This window comes from Bufo gargarizans, chromosome 3, assembly GCF_014858855.1.
Source record: "Bufo gargarizans isolate SCDJY-AF-19 chromosome 3, ASM1485885v1, whole genome shotgun sequence".
Lineage (NCBI taxonomy): Eukaryota > Metazoa > Chordata > Amphibia > Anura > Bufonidae > Bufo > Bufo gargarizans.
The window spans coordinates 121,052,944-121,069,314 of record NC_058082.1 but is presented as its reverse complement, the minus strand read 5'-3'; the positions used below and the strand labels follow the sequence as shown (position 1 = coordinate 121,069,314).

The window sequence follows — 16,371 nt, the reverse complement described above, 5'->3', positions numbered from 1 at the left end:
AGCCCAATCCCCGGATCTTAATCCGGATCTTAATCCAATAGAAAACTTGTGGGGTGACATAAAAAATGCAGTTTGAGGCAAAACCAAGAAATAGAGAAGATCTGTGGAATGTAGTCAATCATCCTGGGCTGGAATATCTGTCCACAGGGGCCAGAAGTTGGTTGACTCCATGCAACACAGATGTACAGCAGTTCTCAGAAACAGTGGGTATACAACTAAACAGTAGTAAAGTGATTCAAAGGAAAGCAAAATCTTCAAACATTTTTCCGTTTATATAGTGAATGTTTGTGTTTGTAAAGAAGAATACGAACACTTTTCTTCAATTTTTTTTTAGAGGAACAACACACATTTTATATATTTTTCTTCATGTTTTGATTTGGAATATAATGTGTAGTGTTCCTAATGCATTTGTGTGTTTGGAAATAGAATCTATTAGAAGGATTTTGAGCTTTATTCACTTTTTTAAACACACTGCTATTATTTTGCACACAACTGTACATGGGCGCGGTGTAATGCTTAAATGGGGTTGTGCAGCCAGTACCTATTTATGACCTATCCTCAAGATAGATCATCAATATCTAATCAGTGGGGGTCGGACCCCCGAGACCTCAGACAATCAGCTGCTTGAAGTGGAAGCTGAGCGTCTCACAGTGGTGGCGCAGTGTAAATACAAATGCGCATCCCATTCAAGTTCAACAAGCACTTATAATTACACTGCACCTCCAAGACGAAGCAGTGTGATCTTGAAGAGGAAGCAGTGCTCATATAAGCACCGCCTTCTCTTCAAACAGCTAAACGGCGGGGGTGCTAAGAGTCAGACCTCCGCCGATCTGATATTGATGACCCATCCTGAGGTCGCCAATATGTACTATGCACAACCCTATTAATTTCCCCTGTGGTTGTGCTGCAGGAAAATTCATTACTTACTGCCAATTTTCCTCATAGGTTACATCTGCTTGCAATTTCCCAGCAGCGGGACACAGAGAATTTATCAAGAAGGTAATTTTTAAGCCACTGATATTCTTCGTGTCAGACTTTATTGCTTAGTGCTCCTTAGCAGGTCAACATGGGGAACTAATCTTGCTGCCTACGGCCTTTTCAGATCCGTGTTCACAAGGCCTGATGGGGGGTCAAATAAGTGTGTTTAAATCCCCCCAACATGCAGCACAGGCATAGGATAGGTCAATTACAAACAAGCTGATACGATATACATTTAAAATGCCACTTTTATACAATAAAAGAAACACTCTAAAATGATGACAAGTCATTTCTAGAATGCAATCCTAATTGTCCCAAAGCTTCAGTTCTAAATCAGTTCTAGCTATCCAGTCTCATTACAGAGTCAGTTTGGATAATTACCGTAGATCCTTTCTTCCCATTAATGTGATATGAAAACAGTATGGGTATGCTGTGCTTGTTTGCTGCTTTTTAACATTGCTCTTTTAGGTAAGATCAGTGATTTTAGCTGAGCTGCACTGTCCCTTGGAAGTCCAGGGTAATCTGAAATCTACATCCCATCAGAGGTTCTGGCCGTGGCTTTGTCCACAATTTTGGCCTCGTGCACAGGGCAAAGCTGTGTGTATGGAGCCTACACTGACACCTGGGTCCCTATGGTTCCATGTGCTACCATAAACTATAGGCACTAAAATTAGATAACAGAGAAGTGAGCCCTAATATGGAGGGAGCTTGGAAATTCCATTTAAAGAGAACCTTTCACCACTCCTACATGCCTGGTTTAATAGATCCATGCATTTCCCCATGTAATAACAATTCTTGAGCCTCTATTCTTATGTCTCTATGTTGTACCATTCCTTTATTATTTCTACTAGAACAGGGATGGCCAACCTGAGGCTCTACAGCTGTTGCAAAACTACAACTCCCAGCATGCCCACACTGCCTATAGCCATCAGTCTACAGCAAAGCATGGTGGGAGTTGTAGTTTTACAACAGCTGGAGAGCCACAGGTTGGCCATCCCTGTACTAGAAGTTATGAATGAATTGCTAGCAGTTTGCAGTAAGGGTACAGAGGGGTGTTACCAGTTGGGGGGGGGGGGGGGTACCTGCACAGTCTGAAAATGGCAGCACTGATTGGATAGAGTGAGTCTGTGCAGGTACACATCCCTAACTGATTACCTCCCCTCTGTACCCTTACTGCAGACTGCTAGCAATTCATTTATAACTTCTAGTAGAAATAATAAAGGAACATTACAACATACAGTCATAAGAATAGATGCTCCAGAATTGTTATTACATGGGGAATGCATGACTCTAATGAAACAGGCATGTCAGGAGTGGCGACAGGTCCTTTTTAAGTAATATTGAAAGGATCTGATCTATTATTTATGGCCTCTTAGCTCTCCACCAACATTTTCACTGTACGGAAATCTGATATATGCTCTCCAGACATCAGGGCTGCCAAACCAATTACAATAAGAACACCCTGCTTATTATCTAACCAGATTCTTATATTTCCCATCATCCGCTGTTGAGGGAGGCCAAAATACATATCAGATGGTCAGCCAGTCTGGCCCAAATTGGTAGGTTTGGTCGATATGCATCTAAGGCTACTTTCACACTGGCGTTTTAGTTTCAGTTTGGGAGATCCGTTCAGGGCTCTCACAAGCGGTCCAAAACCGATCAGTTTTTCCCTAATGCATTCTGAATGGAAAAGGATCCGCTCAGAATGCATCCGTTTGCCTCCGTTCTGCTCTGGAGGCGGACACCAAAACGCTGCTTGCAGCATTTTGGTGTCCGCCTGATAGGGCAATAGGGCAGCCTGTCTGCCTGACGATGCTGAGGCAAACTGACACTTTTCACTGACACAATATGGCACAATAGAAAACGGATCCGTCCCCCATCAACTTTCAATAATGTTCAAGACGGATCGGTTTTGGCTATGTTACAGATAATACAAACGGATCCGTTCTGAACGGATGCATGCGGTTGTATTATCTGAACGGAAGCATTTGTGCAGATCCATGACGGACCCGCACCAAACGCGAGTGTGAAAGTAGCCTTATAGTTATTATTCCTTATAAAATAACTAACCACAATTTACAGAACCATTTCATATATTATTTAAATATCTTTGCTGTATATATGATAGCAGTGGACTCACATGAAAGGCGAATTGTCCAGAGAAGTCATACATTCCACAAGAATGCATTAGACTCAGAGTGTTTCTTACTGCTTCGGCGCTCAGGACCCGCTCTCCTGTGATGGGACAGATGCCACCATTAGCCAGAGTGGCAGCTATCACACTCCCCGACTGACATGTCACCTCAATGGAGCACAACTAGAAAGAGAAGAAGAAATATATATTCAGGTGGTACCATAGGCAGGAAATCTATTTGTCATGAACTGCTGGGTTACTCCCCTCTCCTCTGCTAGCTGCATGTACTCGACTCGGGTAGCTTGTTCATGTCTGCCCTACAAATTCAACTCTACCATTCTGACTGCAATCCAAATTTGCCATGTTTGTCTATATGTTTTCTGCTTGAAATCTTCAGCAACACCCTGCTTCTTCACCGGATTCATTATGGGAGCATTTTATGTAATATCAGAGTACATTACAAGATGAGGTATGAGGAGAGGACTAAAAGTCCCAGCATGTCCAGCTTGTTATGTAATATCAGAGTACGTTACAAAAGGAGGTAAAACAGGAGATGACTACAACTCTCAGCATGTCCAGGCCATTATTATGTAAGATCAGGGTACATTAAAACACCTTGGATATGTTGGAAGTTCTAGTCCTCTCCTCTTATACTTCCTTTTATAATGTACTCTGATATTGCATAATAACGGCTTGGACGTGCTGGGAGTTGTAGTCCCATCCTCTTATATGTCCCCCTGTAATGTGCTCTGATATTAAATAATAATCTTAGACATGCTAGAAGTTATAGTCCTCTCCTGTTATACCTCCTGCGGTAATGTGCTCTGAATTAGGGCCAGGACGATGGATAGGCGAGGGTAGTCATCCGCCTAGGGCGCCACTTCGCTACCCATAAAGGGGGGCGCATTTATTGCCGCATGTGTGGCCATCCAACTTCTCAGGCCGCTAGGCCTCAAGCCTGTTAGGCATTAGAACAGCGAAAGAAGCCGCAATGACATCAATGGGACCTCCTGCGCTGGGTCTCGCATGATGACATGATTGCGTGAGAGTCGGAGCAGGAGCGGTTATATCATTGGGACTGCATGCATCAGGACACAGCAACACAAGCCACAGATAACACTGGAGTGAGTTTTTTTTTTTTTTTATTTTTTTTTATACTAAATGTCCGCACTGCTGGGGGCATCAAGGGGGAAGCAGATCATTATATATACCTGGCACTACTGGGGAGGAATGAAGGAGCATTATATACTGGCACTACCGGGTACATATATATATATATACATACATACACACATATATACACATACATATGTCTATGGGACAGCAGCAGTGGACAGCACGCGCCATCTGCCCAAACAGTTGATCGGCGGGGGTGTCAGGTGTTGGACGTCGGATTGTGTTTTTAGCACATTACTACAAGATTTGGGGCCCCACTTTTGATTTTGCCCAGGGCCACATTTTGTCTAAAACCGGCCCTTCTTAATGGATACAGCTGTTTTGCTAAATTCCTGTTCTGAACAGGTCCAGTGCATGCCAATGAGTCGGGATGTTCATGAGCTCCAGTCTTTTCCTGCCGACCTGCCGCTTATTGCAGCAGGAGGAAAGCTGACAATCAGAGGCAGAGGCATGGAGAGTCGGGAGCTCATGAATATGAGGACTCAGGGACACGCACCGGAGCCGTTAGAACTTAGGACATTACCTTTAAGTTAATAAAGTAACATTACAATAATGTACAGGTCAGGGAATACAAACAAATTAATAAAGTCCTAACAACGTCTTAAAAACCTTAGAATGACTGTACTTTCACAAACTTTCATTTAATAGAGAATGGTGTAATTATAAATTTTTTTAATTACTTCATTTAAAAAATATGCCTGCATCCACCTGAAAATAAAAATAATAAAACGCTGTAAAATCATGGCCACTAGGGATCTCACTTCCACCTAATTTGCAGTCCACTGCCTGTTGTCAGGTAAGATCTGTCCATGGTAACAGAGACTCAGAAGACAGCAGAGAGAAGTGGCTGTGTGTCAGAGCTAGCTGAGATTCTGAGCCTGATAAAATAACTGCTTCTACACAGCTTTTGAAGATTATAGGAGCCTCTTGTGTGTCTGTAAGTGTGATTTCCCCTCCTTATCTGTTCTGTGAGCTTCAAAGCTACAAAACAAACTGTGGGAAGTAAGGAAAAGGACATCACAGTAGTACAGAGCTGACAGATTCCACAGAAAAGGAGATATCCCCTGCTTCTGAGAGAAATGCATCTAGCTGTGCAGCTGAAACAGGGAATAATATGGCTGAAAAAAACAATAGGGAAGCCCAAACATGACTGTTCCTTCACAGAAGCACAGCCATTATGCAACCTTTTTTTTTTTTTTTTTTTAACTCAGGTACGCTTAAACAAATACTTCTTAATTCATGAACAAAGATTTGCAATAATCTGAACTACAGCTTATTTATGAATTGTGCCAACCACAGACCACTGATTTAGATAACGTTTTCTTACCTGAAAGTAAAGATCCAGAGCAGATGCCATGTCCGTTCCTCCTGGAAAACACTGAAATGGCAGAATAAATGGGAGAAACTAATATGTGCAAAAATGGAGATGAAATGCTAACAGTCACCTCTGTTAGTTTTTTAACATTTTGCAGTAAAGGAGTCTTCATGTGATAAACATTGATGGCATATCTAATATCTATCACAAATTTCTCGTGACCATGGCCTCTTAGGTACTATGTTGGAAATTTAGGTGACATCAATGTTAGAAAATTCTATACGTTTCTTTCACACAATAAATAAGCATTATTTGCTTTGACTTGATTTGTGTAACAAACTTATGTTAATGCTTATGAATTTACAATATTTAAAGTAAACCATGACTAGAATGAGAATTTTTACCTTTTTCTCTTTGAGGTAATATCCAATCGCATAGTTCCGGTCACCAGTCTCCTTTTCTGATTGAAAGCTGCAGAACATAGAACACATTTTGGCAGCCTGTTTTCCCTTTACATACAATGCTGTGATGAAGGTTTCAGCTTCCTTATACTGTACATAGCCTTGTTGGATAGACAGATATATACGCTGGATGCTGCAGGCTGTGGTGTATATATCTGTATGGATGCTCTGCAGTCTGTCACTGTTGAACTGTCTAAAATTGACCCTGCCATGCAGTTTGTGTCATCATGCTAGTAAAAGGGGCTCGATAAAGAAATACCTAAAAGTCTTTTAAGGCTGTATGGGGGCATAAATGAGTAATAAAGGAAGAGATAAGTATACTTAATGGCTTATTTACACGTCAATGATCCATGTGGTCTCCTGTCCCTGTTCTCTCTGGACAGAATACAGATCCATTAAACTCTAAACTATGGAAAATTTCAGGAATACCTGGTCAGGAGATTTACCAGAATCTGCCTTTTCCACATGTAGCCATCAGCCCTGAGATGTTACATGTCAGGCGCGTTTTCACTACAGAGGAAATGTTCTGGGTGCCTAGGCTTGGGGCCGGTACTTCAACACCCTCACTATGATTTTGCAGAACATTCACTGCTATGTTCACACACGTTCCCATTCAGACAAAACCTGGATTTAGTACTAGGGTGCTGAGGAGAAAAAGTCTGGGTATAGCCCAGGACAGATATTGCATTCACACTTACAGATCCTGTGGGTATACGCCAAAAAATATCTGTGTTACCCTGTAAGTGTGAATGGGGATATGTGTGTTCAGACGCCCATTTTCTTTCTGCAGACAGTTTGTCTGCAGGAACAACACGGGGGCCTGCACTAGATCCTCTATTTTGCAGACAAAGCGCCATTTCTGTTCAAGGAGTTTGTAAAAACCATGGGCAGCCTGCAGATAACACTCTTGTGTGGGCCATTTTTCATGGATCCATTGCAAAGAAAAGTGCTAAAAAGTTGGTAAGTCTACTTTCACACCAGCGATTAAAGGGAACCCGTCATCAACTTTATGCTGACCTCACTAAGGGCAGCATAAATTTGGGACAGAAATGCTGATTTCAGCGGTGTGTCACTCTTGAGCTAAAAGTAAGTGGTTGCCGAGAACCAGCATTATAACCATTGCATCCAGGGCCTGGAAAAGAGTCAAATCTACCTGAGAAGAGTCCTGGTTATTCCTAATCTCCTGCTCTCTCACCCATCTGCTGATGATTGGCAGTTCTCTCCTAGACAGAAAAGGAGGAAAACTAGGTAGAAGCCTGTCAGTCATCGGCAGGTGGGCAGGAGAGCAGGAATTCATGAATAACCATGACTCTTCTCAGGTGGCCGGGACTCTTTTCCAGGCCTGATCTGCAAGGATTGTGATGATGGTTCTCGGCAACCACTTACTTTTAACTTATAAATTACAGACCACTGAAATCAGCTCACCTTTCTTTACTTTATTCTGCCGTTAGTATGGGCAGCACAAAGTTGATGACAGGATCCCTTTAAAGGGAGTCTGTCACCAGATTGTGACCTTATAGACCGCTTACATAGCGCTCTAGCATAGCAGTCTATGATTCTAATGGTACCTTTGATGTGTGCTTCTGAAGTTCCCCCAAGGCAAAAACGGACTTTTATTCAAGGGATCGCAAGTGCCCAGGGCGGGGTTCACCTTGTTGGAGCCCAGGCTGTTCTGCCTCTTTTCGCCATATCCCCGCCCAGCCTCTTCCTCTGCCCGCCCCGCTCTTCCTTTGCATCCTCTTTCTCTGCAGCCGGATCCCGCGCCTGCGCTATCCATTGCTTGACCGGGGCATGCGCACTGCGATGCCCATTGTGGGCACGGCATCGCAGTAGCTACTACGCATGCGCCGGCCAACGGCTAGGAGGCGGACCAGATACACCCACAATGGGCATCGCAGTGCGCATGCCCCGGCCAAGCAATGGATAGCGCAGGCGCGGGATTCGGCTGCAGAGAAGGAGGACGCAAAGGAAGAGCGGGGCGGGCAGAGGAAGAGGCTGGGCGGGGATATGGCGAAAAGAGGCAGAACAGCCTGGGCTCCAACAAGGTGAACCCCGCCCTGGGCACTTGCGATCCCTTGAATAAAAGTCCGTTTTTGCCTTGGGGGAACTTCAGAAGCACACATCAAAGGTACCATTAGAATCATAGACTGCTATGCTAGAGCGCTATGTAAGCGGTCTATAAGGTCACAATCTGGTGACAGACTCCCTTTAAGCTTTCTGGTATGGAGATCCAGCAGAGAATCTCAATACCAGAGAAAACGCTTCAGTTTTGTGCCCATTCCTTGTCAATGGGGGACAAAACTGAACTGAACAGAACGGAGTGCTCCAAAATGCATTCCATTCCGTTTGGTTGTGTTCCCATACCGGAGAGCAAACCGCAGCAAGCTCAGACACAATAGAAAACGGATCCGTCCCCCAATGACTTTGAATGGTGTCGGATCAGTGTGAAAGTAGCCTAAAAAAAAAAAAAAATGCCTGTTTTTTCCAGATGCAAAAAAAAGATCAAACACAGTGGAAAAAAACGCTAAGACACATCATGAACTTAGACCTTTGCGGATGCAAAATGGTCTGAGTTTTTGCAGGAGATGGGCTGTCATTATAAGGGGCAGCATGAGACAACTGTTCAGCACATATTCTACATCACCGGTAAAACACGGCGCCATGGAATGAGGCCCTTTAGTGACCATTGTAAAAAGGCATGTTGGCATTCATTAAAGGGTTAAGAAACTTATCAGCATGGAGTTTTAGACCAAAAAAATGACATGGTATAACAAGTTGACTTTCACTTTGAGATGAATAATACACACATACTCTCAAACACACAAAGGCACACAAATCTACATAGATAAGAAAAAAAACAATATGGCAATGTGTATGTGTAAGACTGGAAGAGTTGTGGCAGGATAATTACACTAGGACATGCGAGCCCTCGACACTTGACCGGCGCCCAGACTGTTACATCAGTTGTCCTTACGTTGCATTGCTGAAGCCAATGAATTCGTTTCCTGACATCCTTTTCAAAAACTGCATGACCTTGAGAACAGGAAGAAAGAGAATCTGTAAAAGTATCCTGAGACAATTCGGGATGCTTATTACGGTTTAGGTTACTTATGAGTTTGATTGACTTTGAGATGATTTCAGGTATTATCTGTAGATTCACCTCTGTTTATGGAACACTGGACTAAACTGAGGAGACTGTCCATGAAAATGGTGTTCACCTTGGTGTTCTCTGCATCATGCACCACCTCAGCCCCTGCACTGGGCATAAGGCCCTATATTTGCTCTGCATCCAATCCTCATTTCTGGCCGATTAGAGGCCGACCTATTGATTTCAATGGGGCCGCAAAAAATGTGGACAGGACACAGTGTGCTGTCCACATCCGCATGTCCGTTCCACAGCTCAGCAAAAGAGAACGTGTCCTACAACGAGTCCGCCGAAAAAACGTATGTAACACGGACATCATCAATATTTTTTGTAAACCGCAAAATACATACGGCCAACACTGTAAATGTTTCCCTCTTCCTTCACGGAAGGCATCTGCATTTGGGGTTCCAGTCTGTATGCAGGAGTTCTATTCTTGCTTTAAAGAGTACCTGTCGCCACTCCTGACATGCCTGTTTTAATAGCTTCCTGCATTCCCCATGTGATAACAATTCTGGAGCCTCTGTTCTTATGGCTCTATGTTGCGCCATTCCTTTATTATTTCTACTAGAAGTTATGAATGAATCGCTAGCAGTCTGCAGTAAGGGTACAGAGCAGTGGTAACCAGTTGGGGCTGTGCACCTGCACAGACTCACTCTATCCAATCAGTGCTGCCATTTTTTTACCCCCCCCCCCCCCTTCCCCAAGTGGTTACCACCCCTATGTACCTTTACCGCAGACTGCTAGCAATTCATTCATGACTTCTAGTAGAAATAATAAAGTAATTGTACAACATAAAGACATAAGAATAGATGCTCCAGAATTGTTATAACATGGGGAATGTCAGGAGCGGTGAAAGGTCCTCTTTAAAAAAAAATAAAAAATAATAATAATATCGGAATCTCTGTCTTATTCATTTGAATGACGAATCCATCACAATGTTGTGCTTAAAGAAGCACTTCCCATGCCACGGGAGGCCTACCATGTGCTCATAGTCTGGCCAATCGATGCATACTGTTCACCCCTGAATCAGGAATTCCATTTCATCACAGAAAAATTAAATTCCAGCTGTGATGGATCTGTCAAACAGCAGACACCAGCTGTACTATTTTTCCAGCATCTGCATTGTGTCAAGAATAGTGACGTGCAGCAGGTAACTGGCTACTGTCAACCTTTGTGTTTTAATAGCGCTGAGCTGTGAACTGTCTCCTTCAAGAAGACTGGGTCCTGTAAGGTCAGGTTTGCACATCTTGTAATCTAATGGCTGGGACATTCATCTTCTCCTTGTATGGAGATGTTTCAAATATTACTCTTCAGGCTTCTAACTAGTGAGTGCAAGAAGCAAGAAAAATACCACAACCATAGAGAACCTCTTGCCCGCTAAGCACATGCAGTAAGAATAGAGAAAACCAGCTGCAATAGTAATGTATAGACCCCATACCTGCTAACTATCCCGATTTAGAGCGGAGTTTACAGATTAACTATTGTAAAAGTGTATATTTATGAATGTGGACAGGATTACCTAATCATTGGAAGATGGGCAGGAGCCCAGAAGGGAGCTGGGCGGTGGTTACTTCTCCCTGAGTTGTGCATAAAAACTGGTTGCGACTAGTGTTAAAGGAATCATCCAATGATTAATGTAAAAAATGAAAATCAGAAATCATATAGTACATGACATTTTCTTTCTAACAAATCAAGAACCAGCCTGTACCTCACATGGATTCAGAGCTCCCCATTCATTGCTCTGCTAGATATATTTCAAGCTGGCAGCTCGGGGGTGTCCCTTTTCTGAGAGGGCATGTCTTTTTTTTCAGGGTGGGTGTCCTTTCTGCTTCAGCATTCTCCCTGTAACTGTCACAGGAGAGAGCTGGGAGCAGTAGATACAGGTGGTAGTTGAAGAATGGAACTGAGCATGTGTGTCCACGTCAGCAAAGTGGACAGATAAGTAAGGAAAAGAACAAGCCGCAGGTGATGCTGTATTTAGTGAATAAGTCAGTATTATTATTTTTTTATTACAATAGAATTTAGCTCCAAAAAATATAAAAATTTTCATAGGTCAATCCCTTTAAAGCGGTCTTCTCTAAAACACAGCAGTGTGATTGTGGGATCTGTCACTAATTAATGCTGCACATTGTTATATTGGTGATGGTGTCCTTTAAGATAATTCAGACAGGATAAACTGGGGTGATTTGAGTAGTGAGAATATACCAGTCATTAATGGATACGTCTTCTGTGGGAATCATACGTAGAAACCTGTAACTGTAGCAAACTTCAAAGTAGACTGATTATAGAAAATGATGAAAAGATACTTACATAATCAAACTTTTCTGCCTTGTTAGCCTCTTGCTAAATAAAACAATAAAAATACATTATCAAAGCAGAATGTCAAGTCAGCATTACCTTCACTAAAAAGGATCCGTCACTGCAGTGTGTTATTTTTTTATATTTTTATTTTATTTTAGCGGCCTATGATGTTCTGCTCTGTGATTTTCTTCCAGTAGCACACATTGCAGCTGTCCAGAATTGTATCTATGTACAGTGATCCCTCAAGATACAATATTAATTGGTTCCAGCAGGACTCTTGTTTGTTGAAACCATTGTAAGTTGAGTAATCGGTTCCAAAGTCCCAAAATGTCATCCAAGATAACAGAAAATGAAGATTTAAAAAAAAATAAGCAGATAACTAAGACAGATAAAACAAGTCCTTACATAAAACAGTCAGGAATTGCTGCTAACTAGTAACTAATAAAGCTATTTTACCAGAGAAGTGGCCTTGATTGGTTGGCTCTGAGTCTGAGACCTTGTATGTCGAGTCTGGTTTTAACTTATGATTTGCCAGAAAAGCCGATTGTATGTTGAAAATATTGTATCCTGAGGCCGTTATATTTTGAGGGATCACTGTATCTTTACAAAATGTCTTCTGATGAACATCATGAGAAGTTCCACCTTTATTCAACCCTCCTAGAATACAGAACTCAGCATCTAATTGGTCACTCTGGGCAATGTAAGGACGGCATCACTGATGACATGTGAACTGCTGGATGGGAGCTTTGGATGGGAAAACTGTGCTTCCGCAGAACATGCAGTTTTAGCTATGTACTGCGCATGTACAGGGGCAATCTCCAAATTGGAAACAAGTTCCCTACTGAGCACGCCTGATAATCTTGTATTTATCTGCGCCATGCAGAGAAATTATGGAATGACATAGGAAGCTGAACATGGCTTGTTGGCCAAGATCCAGCAGAACAGTGAGGAGGGCAGTGTAGGATGGATGAGTTGGAAGCCTCAAGATGGGCAGGATTAGAGTGTGGCTAATGTTTGGAGTGGGCACAGCTAGTGAGGGTAGGGTTGGGAAGCTGTATGCTTGCTGGGTTTGGAGGGGAGCACTCACTGGAAGTAGCCTAACCCAGAAATTCAGCATGTAAACCATCGGCATCACAATCTGGACCTCAAGGTCAGTAAGAAGCCAACAAAAGCATAAAAAGAAGCCAACAAAAGAACCTCTCATGATGGTAATCAGAAAACATTATAAACTATTATAGGAACAGAGGGACAATGATCTCGGAGAATCTTAATGATAAATGATATATTGTCTGTGATAGGAATACCCCTTTAAATCCAGTGGCGAATTATAATTGGGCCATTTGGGTCAGCAGCCCTGGGCCCGACATCTCAGTGGGGCCCAACTTTGTTTCAAACGCTCAAAATGAATGGACAGTCTACTCCACTTTGCCGCACTGCTGTGTCCTAGCCGGGAGGGGGCCTGAGTTGGGTAAACAGCCCTGGGTCTATGATGCACTTAATCCGCCCCTGATTAAATATCTAGTTAATACTAGTATACAACAAATTTAAATACCGTATATATGCACAAATTGCAAACATTATATTGGGCATTTGATAAGACTTAATTAGTCTTAATCAGAAGTGCACTGTAATTTGCACACAATTTCTAGCATACAATATGGTAATTCTCTTGGATTGTGGAAGCCCCACCTACTTTTTGAAACTGACAAGAGCAGTGTCAGAATGAAAAAAAAATTAAAAAAAAGTCACATTCTTTAGCAAAAGTACTATGCTTCAAAACTTGTGACTTTTCAGACTCTCAAAAAACTGTCATAATACATTCTCCCCAATGTGTTCTCTGGGCAATGGTGCAAAAACATTTGCACACATTTTGAAGGTTTGAGCATACCTATCAACTTTTTGGACGGTCAAAGAGGGACACCTATGGTTCATTGTGTGAAAGTCCATTTTTCCTACATATTTATACACAATATCTAAAAAGTTATCTGAATATAGAAATGTCCAAAACCAAAATTGTATCAAATAATGAAATAATATGCAAGGTCGGGTCTAATATATAGATAGGAACCAGACAAATACTTTCTGGATCAATATTGTAAATTGAGCAATGCAAATCTATACTTCAGATCAAAAAGAGGGACATTAAAGGTGCAATGAGGGACAGAGGTCCGAAAGAGAGACGCTTGGAAGGTCTGGTTTGAGGTATTTCAGTATGGCTCTGATTAATATACCCGGTTTTGTAAGAAAAGGTTCCATACTCACTTTAATCAATGAACAACTGACAATCGCTCCTGCATTCACCATGGGGTTGTGTGGCTTTTCTAATAAAAATAAATAAAAAATACATATAGTATACACATCAGTTGCTGGTTACTAATAATTGGAAGGTCAAGCCATCTTAAAGGGGTTGTCTGGGCTTTAATATTGATGAGGTATTTTTTTTTGTTTTTTTTAGTAAATGCCACCTCCAGATGTTAGCTGTAAGCCACAAAAATGAATGACAGTAAAACACATTGGGGCAGATTTACTAAACCTGTAGATGGAGTAAGCTCAGGCTGGATCATAAATGTGGTGCAAGGATAGACACTTTGGGAGAAATTAATGATTCCCCTTATGCCGGTTTTCTACCGGATTTGTAACTTTTCAAGTCGCAATTAGCATTTTCTACCATGATGCAATGATGTGAGCAGGGCCATTGAACCTGGCATATTCATCATTATTTACACACAGACTGCAGGAGGAGGCATGTACTTCATGATGAGACCTGCGCCTCGTCAGAAATTACATGCTTTTTCCGTCAGCGCAGGCAACTCTATACCAACTATCAGTTGGCTTAGTTTAAAGGGACACTGGCAGGCCTTCTGAGCATAATTAGCTCTTTATATGCCCCCCTAGGTCTTATAATAAGTTTCCAATTCATATAAGTATTATTCCTGTGCGCATTGTAAAACGTTAAAAATAATCTTTATAATCACCTGTCCTTTCTGCCCAAGGGGCGTTCTTTGTGCCGCATTTGTGCCCAGCCGCGTCCCAACTGCCGGATCCTTAGACACGCCCCTCTCACTAGTATTCACTTCGCTGAGCGGTATTTTCCTGTCCCCGACATTCGGAGATCCTGCGCATGCGCCCGGCACCCTCGCTAGTCGGGATCACAATGCGCCAAGTGAATACTAATGAGATGGGCGTGTCTAAGGATCCGGCAGTTGGGGGGAGGCGGCTGGGCACAAATGCGGCACAAAGAACGCCCCTTGGGCAGAAAGGACAGGTGATTATAAAGACAATTTTTAACGTTTTACAATGCGCACAGGGATAATACTTATATGAATTGGAAACTTATTATAAGACCTAGGGGGGCATAAAAAGAGCTAATTATGCTCAGAAGGCCTGTCAGTGTCCCTTTAAGGCTGAATTTTGCACAGTTTTGTGCTGCAGTTTTGGCACTAAATGTAGTATATTAGGCCCCAGCACATTCTTACATAGCCATTCCCCATTTCTGATAAACCACACCCTTGTCAGACAAGGCACAGATAATTTATCTAAACAAAGATCCACCAATTGTGCCAAATTGATGATCAAAGTTTACTGCCATTAGTAAATGTGGCCCTCTATTTGATAAAAAAAAAAAATGCCATTAAAAACCATAAGAAATCACATGTAACAAAAATAATGCTGCCAGTTTTTCAAGCGTTTTTTTTACTTTAATGTCAAACGAAATTTATGTATGAAAATTCAGTATACAGAAAAAAAAAACATCAAAAGTGAAGAAACATGGCACTACACAAAAAACATGTTCTTACTGTGTTTCAAACTTCCCATAGACTTACAGCTAACATCTGGAAATGGTGTTTTATTATTTTTTTAATACTAAAAACTGCAAAAAATGCCAGTTAAGAAACAGAAAAAATGTATAAAAAATTATAAAACACTGCAAAAACACAGCCTTAGGGTGCATTCACACGACCGTAAGTGTTTTGTGCATCCGCAAAACACGGATACTGACTGGGTGCGTTCCGCATTTTGCGGACCGCACATAGGCAGCGCTGTATAGAAAATGCCTATTCTTGTCCGCAATTGTGGACAAGAATAGGACATGCTCTATATTGACACAGAATGGAACTACGGATGCGCACAGCACACGGTGTCCTGTCCGCATCTTTTGAGGCTCCACTGAAATGAATGGGTCCGCAACAGTTCTGCAAAATAGCAGAACAGCTGCAGACCCAGAATTACGGTCATGTGAATGCACCCTTAGGCCCCTTGCAGACGAGCGCGAGCAGAATAGGTCCGGATGCGTTGCGGATGCGTTCAGTGAAAAATGTGTGATTTCACAAGCAAGTTCATTCAGTTTTGTCTGCCTTCAGTTGTTCAGTTTTTATCACGCGGGTGCAATGCGATTGAATGCGTTTTGCACGCGCGTGATAAAAAACTGAAGGCATACAAACTTAGCAACCATCAGTGAAAAATGCATCGCATCCACACTTATGCATCGCATCCACACTTGCTTGCGGATGCGATGCTATTTTCACGCAGCCCCATTCACTTCTATGGGGCCAGCGTTGCGTGAAAATCGCAGAATATAGAACATGCTATAATTTTCACGCAACGCACAAGTGATGCGTGAAAACCACCGCTCATGTACACAGACCCATTGAAATGAATGGGTCCGGATTCCGTGCGGGCGCAATGCGTTCGCATCACACATTGCACCCGCACAAAATACTCGCTCGTGTGAAAGGGACCTTATAGTGCTATTTTTAGTGAATATCGGAAATGTGCAATGAGTGCCTCCTGAAATGCCCTGCAGTAACAACGCTAAACTTCTTCTGTAATGAACTCCCAGTGAACACTGGCAAAGAAACAG

The 16,371-nt window shown here is 42.3% G+C and overlaps 1 protein-coding gene across 1 annotated transcript in view; it reads right to left on the bottom strand.

Moving 5' to 3' along the window:
• Positions 1 to 16,371, bottom strand: part of GLS2 (glutaminase 2) — a 90,808-nt gene that overhangs the window by 24,657 nt on the left and 49,780 nt on the right. Inside the window, exons 7-12 of the mRNA XM_044288347.1 lie at positions 13,773 to 13,831; positions 11,520 to 11,552; positions 9,039 to 9,097; positions 6,008 to 6,074; positions 5,616 to 5,666; positions 3,119 to 3,295 (exon numbers count right to left, since the gene is read on the bottom strand). Coding sequence (XP_044144282.1) covers positions 3,119 to 3,295; positions 5,616 to 5,666; positions 6,008 to 6,074; positions 9,039 to 9,097; positions 11,520 to 11,552; positions 13,773 to 13,831 — 446 coding nt within the window. The remainder of the gene's footprint in view (positions 1 to 3,118; positions 3,296 to 5,615; positions 5,667 to 6,007; positions 6,075 to 9,038; positions 9,098 to 11,519; positions 11,553 to 13,772; positions 13,832 to 16,371) is intronic.